Here is a 21,429-nt window from a genome sequence, read left to right as displayed (position 1 = left end):
CTTTTTAGGCCAAAATTCCCTCTTTTTGTTAGTATCCGTCCACTGCAGCTGGATAAAGAATCACAAAAAGGGAATTATATACAGAAAAATGTTGCAATGACAATTGAAAAAGCATACCCTTTAAGATAAAATATCAAACTTAAAACATTGTATTTAAAATCTGTTAACTCCACCTTTCTATTGCAGGTGCTTAGATATCAGTGTGTGTGTGTGTGTGTGTGTGTGTGTGTGTGTGTTTTTGTCTGTGTGTGTGTGTGTGTTTGTGTGTGTGTGTGTGTGTGTGTGTGTGTGTGTGTGTGTGTGTGTGTGTGTGTGTGTGTGTGTGTGTGTGTGTGTGTGTGTGTGTGTGTGTGTGTGTGTGTGTGTGTGTGTGTGTGTCTCTTCTTCAGGCTGGCGACAGACACATGGAGGGAGGTTGTCAGTCACCACGGGGCCACTACTGATGCTGGTGGGGTTTAATGTAAACACTTAACCGTGCCTGTTTGTTTATAATGTAACCTTCTGTTTGCATTGCACTCGTGTCTTCGTGCACATTGCTATTTGAGCCAATGTTATTAAAGACAACACAAAAACAAGAAGCGGCTCTGCAGGTCTAAATGCCTGAAGTCTTCTTCAGTATAAGTACTTATTAACAGGAGTCATTTAGGAATAAAAGACTGTATGAGAACAGCTGGTTTTTTTAGTTGAGTTTCCAGGTTACATCAAAAAGCAGCGCTCACATCAGTCCTTACCCTGTATACACTGCATCCAGGACTAATTACCTACTTTCATGTTAAAGTAACCCAAGTACAGCTGCTGTTTAGAGTAAACAGAAGGAAATATCAGATCTAAGTGAGCAGGGTAAGGCTGAGCCGTCACCTGGTCGGCTGTCAGATCACCTGAGCAGGAATCTAATTCACTTCACTACTTGTCCTCAGTGGAGTCATGGCGGAAGAAAAGACCCAGACAGGAGCCTCCCGGGCGGACCTGCCGCTACCTGATGAATTTTCTAAACCACAAGGGGAGGATGGAGAGACTGAGGAGGAAACCATCAAATATCAGTCAGTAAAATGCAGCCCCAACCTGCTGCAGATGCTAAAGGCAGCAGAGAGCAGGAGGACAGCTCAGGGTCGGGACAAAGACGACGCAGAGACGTCTGGGAGCGGAGAAGTGACTGAAGCTGTGAAGACTGACATGGTGAGCGGGGAAGCTGCTACTCTTCCTGACTTTGACTTGTTTGTCAGGTCAGTCTAGATCAACACATTGTTTAGGATACGTGCATCTGTCAGTGTGGGATGGAAGCGTGAATCTGCATAAACTTAGGCTGTTAATGATTTTAGGTGAAATGTTGAGGTCTCTATGAATGTTTGACCCTCACACACACACACACACACACACACACACACACACACAAACACACACACACACACACACACACACACACACAGTGAGTCAATTGGACACATCAAAGTTGATTTACAGGTCTTGGGGCTTACTGCTGTATCAGATAAAAAGGGAAAGAAAGAAAGAATGAAAAAACAAAGAAATTTGTATAAAGCGTTTGTGGCTCCAGAAGGTGCTGTGTCCTCATGTGATCCTTACGTATTTTATGTCTTAGAACAAAATGTGAAAATCTCTTAAGCTTGTGTTAACCACAGACCTTATTTCAGGCATTTAAGCAAAAACCATTCAAAAACATTGACAGTAAAAAAAACACATACTCACTTCCAGGTTTAAGGACTCTTACCTGCAGCACTCTCTGATCCATTATGCTCAGGTGTTGTTTTATTTCATCTCTGACTCCAGACTTGAGCCTGGAAACCAGACAAATCTACCAAACTCATGTTTCGTTTGTTCAGGTAGATAGGTCTGGCCCCTCTCCCATTCAGACGGTTTTCCAGCTGACCTGGCTCTGTGTGGACCAATCACAACCATTTATCTCATGTCAGGCGGGTTTAAGATGATGACTGACAGCATCACCGTCAGCATGGAAGGATTACTGAACGGGCCTACCAGAGACAGGCCCCGGGGCCTATAAAATGTTCCTGAAAAGAAACACAAAATTAACACAAAGAGAGCTTAAATAACTACAAAGTACCAAAATGACCACAAAGAGACAAACAATGACTATACAAACACATAGAGTTGCTAAATGACTGAAAATTGACACAAAATTACCAAAGAGAAACAAAAACGATGACAAAGACATCCAAAATGATAGAAAATTAGATCCAAAATCATCACAAAAGATGTAAAATGGCTAAAAATAGATGCAAAACAAGTACAAAGACATACAAAACAACTACAAATGGATGTAAAATTACCACAAAGAGAAACATAATTACCTAATAGAAAAACATCTAAAATGAGTGCACAATGACCACAAAGAGAACCAAAATTACTACTGAACGACTAAAAGTGGACTCTGAATTTGGGCGTCTTGTTCCTACGTAGACCAAGTGGGGGGCCTCTTACATGTATCACGAAAATCGGATCAAACTGTCCAACTAGACGTCGCTGATCAAAAATGACTCGATATTCTGCTGCTGCATTATTTAGTTGTTATTTGAGAAGGTTTATGACGTCCCATGAGAGCGTATCATGGCTCTGATTAGTTGTCGGAAACAGGTAAACTGATCAGTATGTGTAAAATCAGAGGAATGGCCCTTTAAGAGACTTTCGGTGACACTGCAGAGAAAACAATGACTTCTTCAGTTGAGTCCAGCTCTATTGTCTGTTCACTTATGAAAGCTAAGCTGCCTTCTGTGTCCCTGAATGTAACTGCATATACGGCTCGTGTTTGTTCACTTTGCTGCTTCCTCTATAGCTTCTTTCTCTCTCACTAACAAACTCTGTCATGAATGTATGTTCATGTGTGTGCATCACTCTGCCGTCTATTTAATGTATACCCTGAGAGCAGAGTGCACTTTACTGTACAAACTGTACATCTGTGGCCTCAAGTGACACTTTATTTCCCTTTCTTCTCTTCATCTCTAACCTGTTCTTCTATATTTTTCCCAGAGTTCCTGTCTGTAAACCTCACAAAGGCTCCTTTTATTTCTTCTCTGTGTCTTCTCTCCGCCCGTCACCTGGGTCTATTGGAGGGGTGAAGGTGTGGCATGAAAGCGTCACTCTGTGAACTCTCTAATCAGCTCTGCAGAGTTACTGTGTGTGTCCGTGTGAGAGCAGCTCTGTCAGCATGAAGAAAGTGTACAGTCTAGTGAACATAGCTAAAGCCAAGGACCAGGAGGCAGTGCAGTCCATCTGCATCAAGGTATCACTGCTTTTGTCTTAGAGATGCTGTTACTCTCTTTATTTGAGTTTTCTTTTAGAGGGCGGCAAGTCTTCATATTGAATGTGTAACTGTAACTGTTTGTTTTAAAGATACTACTTTTAAACCTTTGTATTTGCCTTTTAACCACTACAACTGTGATTTGTCTTGAGTTTTATTGAAACGTTCAAAAATAAACTCAGACTTTTTTTTCCAGGTTTCAAATCAATGCACAAGTGGTTTCCCAAGGAGACTTTTTTTTACACATTAAGACCCACAGCCACTTTAATTATTAGCTTTATTGGCTCTCACTGCAGCAACAGTAGCTGGCTTAGACTCAAACCTGTTCTCTGAGCCCCGTAAGAGAGGGTTGTGTGATCATTAAGTGAACGTTCACACTGCCTCAGGTCACAGCGTAATGCCTTTTTATGTTAACGATTAAGCAGCTGCTTGAGTAAGTGCTAAGGTTACATTTTAAACCAGCCTGTCTTTGAATATGACAGGTTAGTGAATATTATTGTAATTCTTTATTTGTCTTTAATTCAGAACTTATTATTTGCATGTGCAATTAATAACTTGACACCTTTATCAACCAGTCAGAGTAGAGCATGTTTCAAATCAGGTTTCTACAGTAAATGTGTTGCGTAATAAAGTGGAGGCACTTGAGATTGAGGACAGCAGAGTGATGAGAAACTTCCACTCTTATAAACATTCATGAGCAGCTCAGGTTTAATTGTTACTAACGAGGATTTGAGGACTTTTTTTTTGTTTGATTAGCAGCATCATATGAAAGATACCTCTCTTAATCCTGACTGATAGTGGGGCCTTTCTCATTAGTGATAGAGTAAAAGACTTTTATGATAACCACAACCACACACAGCTTGGATTTATTACAACAGAACTGAGCAATATATAAATCTGCTTCTTCATAGATAAACTACAGCACACCAGTGACAGCTTGAATAGAAACAACAGACATGAAACACACAGGGATGTGAATAAATACAGCTCGGATAAAGACGTTGCATTTCTCAGTTACATTGACTTTGATTATGGCTTTTGAATTTTCTAAGCGGACGAGATTATTCAAATGTAATATGCTCTGCAGATTATTCCAAGTCCAGCTCAGTGCAGACCACTGTAGCCTAAATTTACACTGCAGAGCAATAAAAACTGCTGCAATAAATACTTGTGACAGAAATATAGATGAGAGCAAGAATGACTGTGTGATGAACAACATGATACTACATGTGATTTTTCATTCACACCTTGTTAATATTGGAAGGTCACCTTGTTTTTTTCCATGTCACGTAGCCGTAACTTATTTTTGTAACCCTGGAGCTCTAAAAATGTCATCCTGTATTCTCCAGTTCACTTTCTTCTGAGTGACCGTTAACTTGATTTACTTGAAAACTTGATGAAGGACAAACCACCCTACTCGTCACGTACAAACATTGTGACGCTCCAAGGTCGCAGTTTTAAACACGTGGTTCTGAGCAGTCTCTGCTTTGGTTTAGGCATCAAAACTACATGGTTAACGTTTCAGTGGTTTGCAGAAACTTACAATGCCAAATCTCTAGCATGGGTCACCTTCCAAAAAATCTGGATCCTACATTCCCAGAATGCAATTAGGGCGCACTCACACTAAGATAGCATCTTTTGTTAAACCTAAGCGGTAAATGTCCTTTCAAACTCCTCGCTCAGTTCTAACTGAAGCTATAAGTTAAATATTTTCTTTGGTTCTTCCAACTGTTTTCACCAACTGGGTAATGCTCACTGTGAGTAAACTGACCTGAATGTGTAAAATTGGTGGATTGTCGCTTTTAATACGTGCCTAAATAAAGATTTATTCCAGCAGTGTGTTCGAGCAGTGTACTGGAAGGATTACTGAACGGGCCTGCACAGGGGCCCATAGGGTCCAGGGCCCTTATACACAAAATGTTGCTGAAAAAAACACAAAACAATCACAAACAGATGCTAAATGACAACAAATCCACACAAAACAACTACAATCACTCATCACTGACTCATCTTCAACCACTTATCCGGGGTCGGGTCGCGGGGGCAGCAGCTTTAGCAGGGGACCCGAAACTTCCCTTTACCGGGCCACATTAACCAGCTCTAACTGGGGGATCCCGAGGCGTTCCCAGGCCAGTGTGGAGATATAATCTCCACCTGGTCCTGGGTCTTCCCTGGCGCCTCCTCCCTCTGGACGTGCCTGGAACACCTCCCTAGAGGGGAACATCCTTATCAGATGCCGAACCACCTCAACTGGCTCCTTTCAACGCAAAGGAGCAGCGGCTCTACTCCGAGTTCCTCACAGATGGCTGAACTTCTCACCCTACCAGAGACACAAAATGAGCATGAAAAGATGGCCAATGAATGACACAAATCAATCAAAAATATCAACCAGAATCATGCAAAACTACTAAAAGTAGATGCAAAATACCACAAGAAGATGACGAAATGACTAAAAACAGATGCAAAACAATCACAAAATGAGTGTGTCTGTGCCCAGGGGCATATTGTCTCATTATCCATCCATGAATGAACCTCCAAATGCAACTTTCTTCTGAGTGCAGAGCTGCCAAATAAATGATCCGATCAAACCTGCGGCCCTAAACCTCCAAACACTCAGTGTTTATTTTCGGAGGTGGGATCATTGAGGGGGTGGGTCTGAGGGTTTTTTTGGAGCTGGACTTGAAGCCCAGGCTCAGACAGCAGAGTCAAGTGAGCAGCCGGGGAGCGAGCATGGACAAGTGGGACTCCTCTGGCAGCAGCCCGGCCTTCGCACAGCCACACTGGATGGTGAGACAGCAGCAGATGCACGGATGAGTCAGGAGATACTGATAGTGATGGGTTGTGATGTGGGGTGGTGCTTAACTCAGCTGTGAAGGGTGGTGCTTATGTGCATAGTGCTGGCTATCATGACTCAAGCAGGCTTTGCTCGTGACCTGCAGTGAAGTTACAACTACTTGGTAGACTGTTTATTTTGCCTGTTTGTGTCTTCTTCTTCTTTTTTTTGGCTCTACAGCAAATACAGTTCACTGAGCAGAAGCAAGAATTCAACAAACGTCCCGCCAACACTGTGCGTCGCTCTCTGTCCCGTTCCATCTCACAGTCGTCTACAGATAGCTACAGTTCAGGTATAGAAACTTGAAAACACAACACACACACGCTCTTAAGTCTGATCACATGTCTTTGATCCATAAACTGAGCTGGTTCTGATCCCCGCAGCACGAGAACTACAGGCCCCGAGGATTAGCCTCGGTGCTTTCTCCTCCAGCTAAACCTTAATTAAAAGAAAAAGTCTTCTGAAGAATTAAGACTCTTTAATTTGGTCCTAATCGGCTCTGAGCCTTTCTCAAACGTGTCAATCACTGCCAGAGTTTATACAGACTTCAAAGGCTCAGAGAAAAGACTCGCCTACCTAGAGTCTGACTCCAAACACACAACAATTAGGGCTGGAAAACCAGAGCCAATTCATAACTTCCATCAACCATTGGACATCACATCATATCAGGTATTTGTTGTCATACACAGTGTCCAATTTCTGTGTTGCAGTGTATAGTGACAGCTCGGAGGATGAGTCCTCTCCCAGAGACAAGCCTCAGAAGACCTCCAAAGACTTTTCGGACTTCTGCATCAAAAACATCAAACAGGCTGAATTTGGACGCAGAGAAATTGAAATCGCACAGCAAGGTAAAGACAAAGATTCATCACACCGCTGTTTATGTCCTCACGAGTGATGATGACAACAATCATATCATTTATGCACACATCCAAGAAGTTAACACACGAGAAGAAGAGACTATTAAGTCATAAATAAATGAACAAACAAATGTGTCTGCTCTCAAATCGAATGTGACTCTGTGATGTTTAGAAATGCCAGCGCTGATGGTCCTGAGGAAAAGAGCATGTGGGGGGAAACCTCTGGCTGGAGCCAAAGTGGTCGGCTGTACACACATCACTGCGCAGACAGCGGTCAGTTGAACACACACACACACACACACACACACACACACACACACACACACACGGATTTATGGAGCCTTCACGTCCTATGGAAAATTGGTAAGTACCAAAATCAGACGTGAAAATTGCACATGAATATCCCCTCATGTGGTAATTTCCACTGGGAAACTCGTAGAATATTTTGATACACGAGTTGCAGAGATGAGATAACCTTTGACCTTTTCATCATGGCAGAGCACAATGCAAGAGTCTACTTTATTACAACAGTGTTTTTGAGCTGGTAGGGAGGATTATGTGCTTCAGATAAGGGTAGACCAAGCTAACGTAGCTGAAACAGAAATATTAGCTTTCTCTTTTGTCCTTTAAAAAATCTTCTATTCATGATTTCCAAGAAATACGGCATATTATTTACGTTTGTGTTTGGATAAATCCTCTTATTTCTGTAGCTGGTGAATTAGGCTGTTTAAATGTTTTTTCCCAAGTAACAGATCAGGATATGTGGGTCCGCCATGTTTCATTTAACTACGACAACAAACGCACTTGAACACAACGCACTGGTCATTTCTAGTTTACAAGTGGGAAGGATCTTTTCCATAGCACATGAAGGCAGCAGTAGTCAACAACAAAATCTCTGGATGTAATTTATCAAACAATTGCCTCGTATTTATCTATCCCCCTACTTTTAAACAACCTTTTAAATTTCTGAACTGCACATTTTTAATTCATCCTCATGAAATTATAAAAAAAAAAGACTGACAGAAGATGATCACGTGTTTGTTTGCGGTCTCTTGCAGGTGTTGATTGAGACTCTGTCTGTGCTGGGGGCTCAGGTTCGCTGGGCGGCCTGTAACATCTTCTCCACTCAGAACGCTGTGGCTGCTGCTTTGGCTGAAGGAGGTACGACCTCCACCTGCTCCTCCACCTCAGCTCCAACTTAACTCATCTGCTTTTCTTTTAATTATATCACCTGCTTTTTATCTCAGGCATCTCGGTGTTTGCATGGAAAGGAGAATCAGAGGACGACTTCTGGTGGTGTATCGACCGATGTGTCGGTGCTGAGACGTGGCAGCCCAACATGGTACTGTGATCAAACGACAGGACAGTACTCAAGATTGATTTTAAGATCGATTTCTACATATCAAAACGTGCCTAGAGTATCTCCAATTTTACTTTTTGTTTGGGTGAATTGTGCATGTAATGACTGTTACACATCCACAGTTGGAAAGGTTGCATTGATGGAGAGTGCAGCTTGTTTTTTCACAGATTCTGGATGACGGAGGCGACCTGACCCACTGGATCTACAAGAAGCACCCGAGCCTGTTCAAGAAGATCAAAGGCATCGTGGAGGAGAGTGTTACGGGCATTTATCGGTTAGTTTCACACAAAACTTCAGTGATGCTCCTGAAAGTTCACAAAGTACTTCTCCACTTCACACACGTGTGTCTCCGCATGTGTTTTCAGGTTGTACCAGCTGTCAAAAGCAGGCAGGCTGTGTGTCCCGGCCATGAACGTTAACGACTCTGTGACCAAGCAGAAATTTGACAACCTTTACTGCTGCAAGGAGTCCATACTGGACGGGTAACGAAGCATGTTGTTGAACATAAGCGGGTAAAACCACTGGTACAGTGTGCAGAGCAACAGCCTGACTGTGTTGAACTCCTCTGGCAGGTTGAAGAGAACCACTGACGTCATGTTTGGAGGAAAACAGGTGGTGGTGTGCGGTTATGGGGAGGTCAGTAAAAAAAAGGATGAATGCTCCCGGTGCTGCTGTGCACATGTGACATACTTTTAAGCAGCTCCACCAACGTCTTTTCTCTCCTCCTGTAGGTTGGCAAGGGTTGCTGCTCTGCCCTGAAAGCATTGGGTGCTGTTGTATATGTCACAGAAGTGGATCCCATTTGTGCCCTTCAGGCCTGGTATGAATGGAGGAAGCTTTTATCAGCACAGCTATTAAGTGTGTTTTACTCGTTCAATGGCACATTGTAGCAAAACATCCTGAAACATGTTTTTTTTTAATGTGTGACCCTCTTTTCTGCCCCTTTCTCAGCATGGATGGCTTCAGAGTGATTAAACTAGGTGAAGTGGTCAGACAGGTGGACATGGTCATCACCTGCACAGGTAACTGCTGTCCTCTGTCCTATATATGAAGTAATATTAGCTCTTTTTAAGAATATCAGTACAGTTCCAGTTTGTTTCATCTCTTTCTCTCTGCAGGCAATAAAAACGTGGTGGGGAGGGAACATCTGGACAGAATGAAGAACGGCTGCATAATCTGCAACATGGGACACTCCAGCACTGAGATCGACCTGGTATGAACCGCGTGTGTGTGTGTGTGTGTGTGTGTGTGTGTGTGTGTGTGTGTGTGTGTGTGTGTGTGTGTGTGTGTGTGTGTGTGTGTGTGTGTGTGTGTGTGTGTGTGTGTGTGTGTGTGTGTGTGTGTGTGTGTGTGTGTGTGTGTGTGTGTGTGTGTGTGTGTGTGTAAACCTGTATGCACCTGTCCTTCTGTGTGTGACTCTTTCCTCTCAGGTGAGTCTGCGCACTGCAGAGCTGAGGTGGGAGCGTGTGAGGCCTCAGGTGGACCATGTTATCTGGCCTGATGGCAAGAGAGTCGTCCTACTGGCTGAGGTGACGATACTGTAGTTGTTGTTATTATTATTATTATTATTATTATTATTAATAATATACATCAGCACTTTTGGATAATGTACAGGGACCTATTTATTGTAAAGTATAGTCCCACAGTGAGCTCTGCACTGGGCTCTTGTGGTACTTGTGACCGGATTTCTGCACATTATCCTGTTGATTACACAGCCACTCACAGAATAACCTACGTGATGTGTGATGAAGAAAACTGGTACTGTTGGTGATCCTTCTAGATGAGGCATAAAGAAATAACTTGAGGGCCTCAGTTGAGTTACTTAAATATATAGTTTAATAACAACACATCTGATCAGAGAAGCTGCGGCACGTCAGTACATGATCACAGACACCAGCAAGCTTGAAGTTTCTCAAAAGTGTGTCACATATTATAGAACGACCCTCCCAAGGACCAACGTCTTGTTATCCGTCATGGCGCCGACATAATAAACCAACCCCTTGTACACACATTTGAGAGGAGACAGACACCTCTCCACTCACCCACATATTTAAGATATCATATTCTACATTTCTTGGACAATGTGAAATATTGATGTAAATTATTTTAAATGAAAGTAGCAGCAGCTGCATTGCTGCAATGCTCACCGTTGGAGGAAAGAGCATTTGTGAAAATGAGTGAGTTCCTTTACTTATGTCACATAGCATCAAGCAGGATCATCCCTGTGCAGCAGGAGAAACAGGGATACTTGAATTATATATACTTAATTATTATAGAAGATAATGAATCCTCCAAAAGTCTGTACGTCATCCGCGGTGGCAGCTGTCCCATCACAGTATGTCATTTCAGTTTTTTCATTCTCTTTTAGGGCCGTTTGCTGAATCTGAGCTGCTCCACAGTGCCCACGTTTGTCCTCTCCATCACGGCTACAACTCAGGTGTGATAACGAGTTACTTCAGAGTTTTATTCAGAAAAATACTGGAAGCTTCGTTGTGTTATTCTCCGGTAAATGTATCAACAGAGGAAGTATCTGTCATAGTGAGCCTGATTGTGTTAACTTTCACTGTTGTGTGTCAGGCTCTGGCTCTCATAGAGCTGTACAGCGCTCCAGAGGGACGATACAAGCAGGACGTCTACCTGCTGCCAAAGAAGATGGGCAAGTCCTCTGCTTCAATATCCTCAAACATTCATTGCTCTTTAAATGGTCGAAAACTTCTATTCTGTTATAAAACGTTTCATATCTCGATAAAAACGGTATTGACATGGATCAAGATAGAAATACTCTACTCTTGATCCCCAGGGAGACATTCGGTTCAATACAACTGCACCGTTCTTGAATAAAAAAATATATATATACAATGTATAAAGAGGAATTATAATAATGAACAATAACAATGAATAGAAAAAATTATAAAATAGAATAAGAATATGTATACATATGTAGATACTGCTGTAGTAAAGAGCAACTTGTATATTTGAATAGAAGAAATATATAAAATAGAATAAGAATATGTATACATATGTAGATACTGCTGTAGTAAAGAGCAACTTGTATATTTGAATAGAAGAAATATATAGGTGGTGTAAATGAAAATAAAAACATGTGCGTTATAAGAAAGTATGTGCATATAAAGCATGTTTCCTGGTAATTCAATAATAAATATTCTATAGGAAATAACCACATGGTGAATCTATTTTGTATACTCGTGATGAAAAACTTGAAAAATGAAAAGAACTTTAATATTATTTCTCATTTTCTTAAAAAATGTTAGTACAAAATGAACTTAACGAGGAAGGATCAGAGCGTAAAATGTCGGGCTTTAAAATCAAGTGCTCGTTATTGTAAATTTAGATTATTTCGATACTGGGCGGCAGTACCTCAGTCCATTGGTGACTAGACTGGGAACCACAGGGGTGCCGGTTCGAGTCCCTGTGTGGACCATGTATAGAGCGTGGACTGGTGGCTGGAGAGGGGCCAGTTCATCTCCTGGGCACTGCTGAGGTGCTGTTGAGCAAGGAACCGAACCCCCTACTGCTCGGGGCGCTGACCTATTGGCAGCCCCCTCGCTCTGACATCTCTCCATTAGTTGCATGTATATAGGTCCTGTTTGTGCGTGTGTGTGTGTGTGTGTAACCTGAATAATAACAGAGTGAAAAAATAGAATTTCCCATTGCGGGATTAATAAAAAGTAATTCTTCTTCTAATAATGTTTCACGATATTTGAGTTCTTTACGATACAATTGCACTGAAAGACGATTATTTTCATATTGAATCATCGCCCCTGTCTAGTTCTTCATATTCATATTAACGTCATTCTCTGTCTCCTCGTATGATTTCAGATGAATATGTGGCCAATCTTCACATGCCGACGTTCGACGCTCACCTCACAGAGCTGACTGACGAGCAGGCGAAGTACCTGGGCCTCAGCAAACACGGACCCTTCAAACCCAGCTACTACAGGTGAGCACGGGTAAACGTTTGTAATAAACATCATTGAGTGAAAGCTACATTGACAGTTTATAGTTATTTTACACATTTAACAAACAATGAAGTGATGATCAAAGTGTACTAATGATTAGTAATGTTATAATTGATGTTATTTGATCATTAACTTAGTGTAATAAATATTAATTTGTGTATACATTTAGATAGTTAGATAGTTAATACTTTGTCAGGGGTTAATAATTGTTTTGTAAATATTCAAGATTCAAGATTCAAGATTCAAGAAGCTTAATTTATCCAGAGGAAAAATTATTGTGCAACAGTTTTAATACAAAGGTGGGAAAGGATCAGAGTGACAATAAGTTAACATAATCAAATCAAAATAAAGCTAAAGTAAAATAAATCAACAATAACTAAGTGTGACAGAGTGCAACAGACATTGTGGTTAAGCGTAGGTTTTTACAATATACAACAATACGCACTGTGCAGTTTAGCAGCATGTTGAAATAAAATAAGTACAAACTAAATAAGTGATGAGGAGCGATAATTGAAACAGTGTTAAACCACATAAACATAATTGGAAAGGCTATTATAAAGTTATAACTTTATTAATAAGTTAATGGTTAATAAGTAGTAGTATATATAAGTAAAATGTAATGTTCATAGAATCTTTACGAAGCATTAATTAACCATTAACAAAGTTGTATAATCTTTAGTTGCAACTTTATAATAACAGTCAACACTATGTTTGACAATTTCTAAACAAATACTTAATATAATTTATAAAATGTTATGATATAACAATATATAACAATAAACTGCTAAAATAGCATAAATCATAGCACTACTAAAACATTATTAACTTCTTAACATACTTGATATTATCGTGAATTATTGTTTCGTTGTTTGTTAACAGTAGAATATCATCTGTAATTGGTGTAACTGGCTGTTATTATTTTGTTTTTTAAACAGAAATCTTTCTTTTTAAATAGGTACTAGCCCTCAGGACACCAAGTTCTTCCGATGTGCTGTTTTAATGTTGGAAATTAAACCTCCCAGTCCTGCAGACGGAGCAGCGGCGCCCTCTACGGTCTCAATCATCTCCACACTCAAAAAACAGTGCACTTCATTTATCTGTGTGTGTGTGGTTGTTTCTGTTTCATGTGTTACACTCTGCTTAGTTTAAATGTTCACAGCATCCATAATGTAATCACAGCGTAAGAGAGTTTCATTTAAACAATCAAATTAAGAGTTATTTATTCTTCTGTCTGTCAACTAAATTTACACATTTTACCACATTTACCTAAACGTCATATTAACTTTAAATGAAGCCTATTAAAATGTTGAACAATCAAGTTACTGCTAAACTTTGACATATAATAATGAGCTGCCTCCTGTTGAGACGGTGTTGTTTGGTATCAGTCAACAGTGACACATCAACACGAAGGAAAAGTATTTTCATTGACTTAATGCTCTACTTGATATTATAAGATATTATTATAAAATCAACTAATTTGCTTTTTTTCAAAGCGTTTTCCTGCGTCAAAAATAGGAAGGCATCTTAAATAACAGTGTTTTACTTTGTTCACTGTCTATTCTCACGTCTGTGCTCATACAACCACACAACCCTAAATGTACAGGTGTATCCTTATCCTTTAATAAACTATTAAACTCTGAGTTATTCTCAACAAACACTGAGTCGTGGTAAAGTTGACCAGCTGGACCTCAGCAGCTCTGCACAGCCTGCAGAGCCTCAGAAGAGACTGTTTCCCCACCAGGGGGCGTGAGAGCACTTTCGTCTTTGAGTGATACAAGTGTGTGTGTGTGTGTGTATGTGTGTGTGTGCTTGCGTGCGTGTGTGTGCGTGTGTGTGCGTGTGTGTGCGTGTGTGTGCGTGTGTGTGCGTGTGTGTGTGTGTGTGTGTGGTGGTGAAGCAGAGGTGTAAATAATAAAATGAATGATGGCTGAATTCCATTTAGCTGTTTAAGTTTCAGGGTCCTGGTGTCGTTCATACGATATCTTAAAGTGTAACCCCGTGAAATTGGAGCCCTCTTTTTCGCCATGAATATTCATCAAATAAGCCGTCCAGACAAGTTTTTTAGGTGATCACCTATAAACAGAGAAATCCAGGAGCGTTGCTAACAGACAGACGTGGCTAACACTGGTTGACCCGGGGCAGAGCACTTAACCATCCAAAACGCCTTTTTTAACCACTAATATTTCTCCAAATAGCACCAAACCTCTGCAGCAGCATGATAAGAGTCCCTACACATAAAATATAGTAGGTGAACCCGGAGTTTATAAAAAAAAGTTGCTTAAAGACAGTAAAACATTGTTAAACAGTCTTTTTTGATAAACTCCGGGTTCTCCAATTACGTTGTTGGTGCTTCGTGAGAGGACTCTTCTCGTGCTACTGCAGAGGTTTGGTGTTGTTTTGAGAAATATTAGTGGTTAAAAAAAGCCGGTTTGGATGGTTAAGTGCTCTGCCCAGATCTACTCAGTGTTAGCCATTCTGGCTGTTAGCAACTCTCCAGGATTTCTCTGTTTATAGGTGTAAAACTTGTCTCGATGGCTTATTTGATGTATTTCCATGGCGAAAAAGACTGTTGGGTCCAAATTCGCTGGAGTTACGCTTTATGAATTATGACATTCTTTTACCTATGTTCCCCGCTTTGTTTGAGACCGGTGAACATCGGGAAAAAAAGGTCTGATGTTGCCCACTGTTCACAGAAAGGGTCCTATGTTCTTCGGACTGTTATTTTATCTGTGACAAATTCCCCGGAAAATGTGCCTAATGTAGACCCTATAGCACCACCCCCTAACCCTGACCCTAGCTTTAACCTGTAACCCTAACAAAATGACTAAGAGACGATCTGAGAAGTCTGGAGGGTTCGTAGCTGAGCAGTGGATCTAAAAATGTATTTTGTACAAGAAGGCGTCATGGCCGACACTATTCTGACAGATTATGTTTCCCCATCAAACTTTTGCCTGAAAAGAAGCAACTACTCCATATTCACCATGGTTTTTTGGTTTAATGAAGGATTCACAACATGAAAAAACTTGTTGGTAAGGCAAAGTTTGTTTATTACAGAGAGCGGATACATTTCGTGGGAGGTTGAGACTGCACTCTGACAGGATATTTATTCCCCTTAGGTCTAATCTGAAATACTGGAGAAATATTATACTTCAGGGAATCATGTTTTGATTCCAGAGAGATTTCTACTTTTTAACACAGTGATTAAAGAAGAGAGTAAAGAAGAGAGTATTAAAATGATAAGGCTTGGATTGAACTCATGATACTCACACATTATTATTATTGTTGTTATTGTTGTTATTATAATTTCATTTATTGAAATAGTGAATAAAGATATGTTTTGTGTTGTTTTAAAAATTCTACAATCTTTGCATTTCTGTTGTATTAACTGTCCTAACATATACGTCATATTCACATTACTATAAATATTATTATACTTACTGTTAGGCTTTGCTTGCATCTCTGGAAGTGTGTCTGTCTGTCTCTCTCTGTCCATCTGTCCGTCTTTTCTCTCTTTCTCTCTCCTTTTCTTCCTCCCTAACCGGTGCAGACAGATGTCTGTCCTCCACAGGGCTGGGTCTGTCTGAAGTTCCTGCCTGTTATAGGGAAGGTTTTCGTTGGCACCGTACTCTACGGGGGAATTGTTGGGTCTATGTAAATCATAAATAAGTCATTGAGTGTGGTCTTTACCTACTCTGTAAAGTGTCCTGAGATAACTTTTGTTATGATTCGACACTATAAATAAAATTGAATTGAATTGAATTGAATTGAATTTCTGAATCCTTCTTGCTTTCGTTGAGTCGATGAAGTGAAATTGTGTTATTATTAAAGTATTCTATAACGACTAGTACTGGTTTTGAAAAAGTGGCCTCACTGCGTCTTAAATTTAAAAATGAAAATCAGTTATGAACTTTCTAGAGGAATCAAATAAATAAAAAATACTTGGAACAATATATTTTTGTTATTATCTTCGGTGAAAGTTTTATTTTTGTACCAAATCCTCTGATGCTTACAGCAGCTTTACGCGCTGAATTAGCCGTCTGAAGTGGTTTTGGTTCCTGGTAGACGCTACGTAATTAACTCCAAATAAATCCACTCGGTCATATGACAATCATTATCTGTTTTCCTCGATTGTTGCATCCTGTCTGTCCCTGATCATGTAGTCCTATAAATACCCCCCTGACCCTGGATTACTGTAATCCAGAGTCTCCCAGTGTGATCGTGTGTGTGTGTGTGTGTGTGTGTGTGTGTGTGTGTGTGTGTGTGTGTGGGGCCTGGCTGAACATCCTTATTGAACTGTACGCTGTTTCTTTCAGACTAATTTTGAAGTCAACAGTACTGTGACCTCCTTCCTCTTTCTAATACCTGAAATGTCCTAATTAACGTCTCATCCCTGACTCGTGTCTTTATTTATCTACTGCAGTTACAATAAACATGAAGAAACAAGTGAGTCCACCAATACATCATCACCTTTCTGAAGCATTTCACACGTTCTCTGAACTCATCTACATGCCCAATAATAACTTGACACCCACCAAGATGTTGAGATTTGTGTCAAATGCCTTTAATTATTTAATTTAACACACAGTACAAAAGAATGGTTGAAACAAAAGCAGTTAAACAATCGTTAGTGTAAAAGATTAATGAGGAGATCCATTGACTTCCACACCCAATCCAATGTAATGACACCCCTCACTCAACTGTAATACCAGCCAGAGGGTGTGTGTGTGTGTGTGTGTGTGTGTGTGTGTGTGTGTGTGTGTGTGTGTGTGTGTGTGTGTGTGTGTGTCGGTGTGTGTGTGTGTGTGTGTGTGTGTGTCCTGGGGCAGAGCTGCTGATAATCCATTGGTTGGTGATGCATCTGAGAATGACAGATGGCCTCTAGTTGCTGAACCTGTGCGCTCAGTTTAAAGGCAGTTTTAGCAACCAGGAAGTTGTGTATCAGGATTCTGTGTGTGTGTGTGTGTGTGTGTGTGTGTGTGTGTGTGTGTGTGTGTGTGTGTGTGTGTGTGTGTGTGTCCTTGCATCCTCCCTGTTAGGTATTCTCCCTAAAGAGCTTTGATGCCTTCCCTGCATCATGCTACTAATCACTCGTACCAGCTGTCAGTGTCCGACCCTCTCTGTGCGTCCGCTGGCACCACTTAACCTCACATCCTCTGCAGTCGGCCATAATGGACTCTCACAGCGTTTATATGAAACATGATGAACATATCAGCCGCCGATCGCTCAGATCCACCAAACGAACTCAGACACTTTACTACAGGGTGTGTTTTTCTCCATATTTCTCTTCATTTTCACAAGAGAAATGTGAAATCTAAGACACAACTTTAAAGGCTGCATTACATCAACAGAAGATTTGCCAAAAGTGCATCCTTTTTCTGTAATTATGACAGAAATATTCCCAGCTCCAGGGCGGAATTTTCTGAAAGTATATTTTCAGCAAAAAAAAATCCTTATTTTAACCTATTTAGGCCTAAAACAGTCAGATGTGACTCTATAAATGATCAGAATCAGGGCTAGAAACACAACACGTGCAGTTTGTGTGTAAGCGTAGAATGTAAACTCTTGCCGTCAAACCTCCCAAAAAAAAAAACACTGAGGGCGTAACGTCAGTGTAATCACTGATACGTCCCTGTAAAGTACACGACTCTTTGGTATGAACGAAGGGAACTGAGTCATACTTAAGACATGTTCTTTGTATCATCGTGCCCAAATACTCGCCAGGCACTTTGCCACACTTTGCCACGCTTTGCAGCACTTCCGCCTCCTCCTCCTGTAGCTGTGACGACAGCAGCAGTGGCGCCGAGCTGCAGGATGTACACAGCTGTTACACTAAAAACACTTTTATTGACACTGTTATCCAACATACGTGACAGGTAGTTGTGTGTGCACAACGCCTGATCGATTTTCTCAGATAAATAGTTCCCCACCCCTTAAAAAAGATATTTAAAAGAGAACAATGAGGCCGCTAATTTGAACGTCTCTTAGAAAGGAACTGAACCGTGAGATCTGCTCCCATCAAAGAGACGTAAACCTCATCACTAGTGCAGGGTGATACAAACATTAGTTGTTTTTCATGATGCATTTTCCAAAGTGTGTGTGAGGTTTAATGGTTTGACGCAGCACTGACATCACTTGAGATGAACCTCTGCATCGCCTCATCTCAGACCTTTCGTGACTGAGCAGGATCAGGTTGCACCATAAGCTGAGCTAGATGCTAACACCAACACTGAGGACCTACTACCACAGGCCTTCAGCTGCTGGTTTCACAGCCAAACACATGAACACCATTGATTTATTGACCTGGGAAGAGGATAGTCAACCCGTTGCTTAATGGCCTGTGTATAGATTTATGGTTTATGGTCCAATAGTTAAAAGAATCCTTTGGTTCATACCTTCGGTGTTTGAGGTCGAGGATTACACTTTGATGTCATGATCAGCTAAGTGTGGCCAAGAGGACCCCGAGGGGACATCACACATCTGAGGGAGGAGTGAGGATTTATAATCTCTGGGGGTGTTTTCCTAAACCAGCACTCTTTCTGGACTTATGTTGAATTTCTGTTCTGTGGTTGTTCTTCACAGGAATCGTACACTTGCTGAGTTTCTACAGTGTTCTGAGACTGCACGAACGCTCAGGGGGGGATGGTCAAATTGAACCCCTCACTGCTCCGCCTGCAGCCACTCACACATCCAACAACCACACCCTCACCCTAAATCTTTTTCTGTACAATGTCAGCTTTGACCTGTTTAACACACACTCCTAAACCTAAAAATAATCCTCCTCCTGTGATAAGTCCCGGGATGGTTCAAGCTCTCAGTCAGTTGTTGGCAAGTCTAGAACCACCGGATCCTTCCAGCCCACCAGAGTGAGTTCTACCATTGCCAAAAACTGTGGGAGAGTGCATCCGTCACGGCCACCGGATCTGAGTGACGAGCAGGGCTCAGGTTACACGGGACAGCGTCTCAGAGATGGAGCATGAGCCTCCATGGTAACCAGCGATATCTGAGAGGGACGGCGCCATCGATCACATCCATAGTTCATCTCTCTACGCTTCAATCTTTCACAACAGAATATTTACCAACAGCTGAGTGTCTGTCTTTTCCTATATTGGCACTACACATGATTGCTCAAGACACGGGAGAAAAAGCAAAAATGTGCTAGTGCCAAAATGGGCAAAGAAGAAGAGAGTGGACCTGTGGTGCAGACAGGGACAGGCAGTGTGGTTCTGTCTCTACTCTGTTTATGGCCCTATGGTAATTCACTGATAGTGTGCTGTGACAGTGAATTCTACCAGTGCCATACACAGAACAGGAGGAGATACATAGAGCTGTCTTTAAACCATCTTTTCCTTCAAAAGTGACATCCTGTGTGAAGCTTCCTGCTCAGCTCTGATTTCTGTGCCCGCCTGTAAAAACTCTCTTGACCTTTTGAAAAGTTTGACGAGCCTCGTCCTTACCGTCCTGTGCAGATTGGAAATAAGCAGTATCAACAGCGTCCTTCGTTCATCTCTGTTTTCTCCACCACACACGATGGGGAGTAAATCCAGCCTTGACATCTGCTTCTGGGGCCTGTAGTGGTGCTTATCCACCCAGTTTAACTAAATCTTCACGGAAATTAGCAAGCGTTTATATCCTCCTGAAAGTTACCATAGGATTATTGTTAGCTTTTGGGACAATTCTGGCCTCCATGAGATCCCTCCTGATGCTGCTGGAGGAGCAGGTCTGCTACTCAGATTGATTCTGGCTGTAGGGAATGATGCGCTAAGTGATTTTTGAGATGCTCCAAATGGGTCCCAAAGCAGGGCTCATCTTCCAGTTTCCGGGAGAGATCAATAGAATAAAAAGCTTGAGAGAGAGAGAGAGAGAGAGAGAGAGAGAGAGCGAGAGAGAGAGAGAGAGAGAGAGAGAGAGAGAGAGAGAGAGAGAGAGAGAGAGAGAGAGAGAGAGAGAGAGAGAGAGAGCATAAACAGAAATCTCTCTGTTTAGTTGCTCATCATATCTCAGTTGCTCTTACTGATATTCATAAAGAACAATATTACTCACTTCCTTCAATAAAGTTATTCCTCATTACAATCAAAGCTGCGGTGGAAGATAAGACTCTTGTGTACTTGCCTTCAAATCTTTACATTTTAAAATGTGGAGTACAGTTATTTTGCAGAAAACATTAAATGTTCAAAGAGAAACTATTATCTACTGTTTTATGTGTGGTGATGATCATCCAACCTGCTAAAGGTCATAATTAGCTGCTTCTAAATGTACACATACTCATTATAAAACACAACATGCAGCCTCAGTGACAATCTGATTATTATCACTTTAGAAGGGATTGCATGCCTTTACCAAAACGTTACGCAGGGTCATGCCAGCATATTGCGGAGGCCTGTGGATTCTTTTAGACACCCAGGATTGGTCTGATTCTTACCTTGAAAAGACGATCGACAATCCCCAATGCACACAGCAATATCTAAGTTACAAAAGGACAAAAAGAAACATCTTTGTTGAGCTGAGCTTCTTTTTTTTGGTACTTCTTCAGCCCGTTGGTCGACACCGTGTCACCTCTCCAAGTCTCCGTTCCTCACTTCTTGTTTGGGCTGTATGTCAGGGGATTTTAGTAGACAGGTAATTAGTTGCTAAGCATCTTAACCCCACTGGCAGAAAAGTAATCCACGTAGCCCTCCTCCCTCTCCTTCTGCTGCTGCTGCTTCTATGCAGGCCTACGGTGCATTTCCTGTGCGCCTTTTACGCACAGGACGCGCACTGCAGTGGCGGCGATGAGGGACGATGGAAAACCGGTTGATCGGTCGTTTAATGTTGCCAAAATGAGTTAAATAAACTTCAAACAAAATGAGGATTATGGCAACACAAAAATAAAGCACTAAAGTAACAACACCAGCCAAGACTGACATAAAGATCTCACTAACGATACAGGCTACTTTTAACTTAATCAAATTAACATTTAGGATACGCAAAAGACTTTTTCTTCATCCAGCTCTATATTTCTAATTATATGACATAAATACCCAACATGTTCCATAATAAAATCCTGACGTCTGCCACCAGACAGACACCTACCAGCATCCGCCGGGTGTGGCACCCTGCTGCAGCCAGGCCTGAAGCTCCGCTCTGTCTCA

The 21,429-nt window shown here is 41.4% G+C and overlaps 1 protein-coding gene across 1 annotated transcript; it reads left to right on the top strand.

Annotated features, from left to right (window-relative positions):
* Window positions 1-924: 924 nt before the first annotated feature.
* On the top strand, window positions 925-12,286 carry LOC310949787 (S-adenosylhomocysteine hydrolase-like protein 1; the record flags this gene model as incomplete). The annotated part of the gene is made up of 16 exons (XM_083917337.1): window positions 925-1,176; window positions 6,285-6,396; window positions 6,815-6,952; window positions 7,134-7,234; window positions 8,020-8,122; window positions 8,209-8,303; window positions 8,489-8,595; window positions 8,687-8,803; window positions 8,894-8,957; window positions 9,053-9,141; window positions 9,273-9,343; window positions 9,440-9,534; window positions 9,752-9,850; window positions 10,690-10,758; window positions 10,899-10,977; window positions 12,162-12,286. 16 exons carry the CDS (start codon window positions 925-927, stop codon window positions 12,284-12,286), a joined length of 1,716 nt encoding a protein of 571 aa, XP_083773463.1.
* Between the last annotated feature and the right edge of the window lie 9,143 nt (window positions 12,287-21,429).

The sequence above is a fragment of the Echiichthys vipera genome, assembly GCF_963691815.1.
Source record: "Echiichthys vipera genome assembly, chromosome: 7".
NCBI classification, from domain to species: domain Eukaryota; kingdom Metazoa; phylum Chordata; class Actinopteri; order Perciformes; family Trachinidae; genus Echiichthys; species Echiichthys vipera.
The sequence above is the reverse complement of the archived record's forward strand: the minus strand, read 5'-3'. Positions and strand labels throughout refer to the sequence as shown.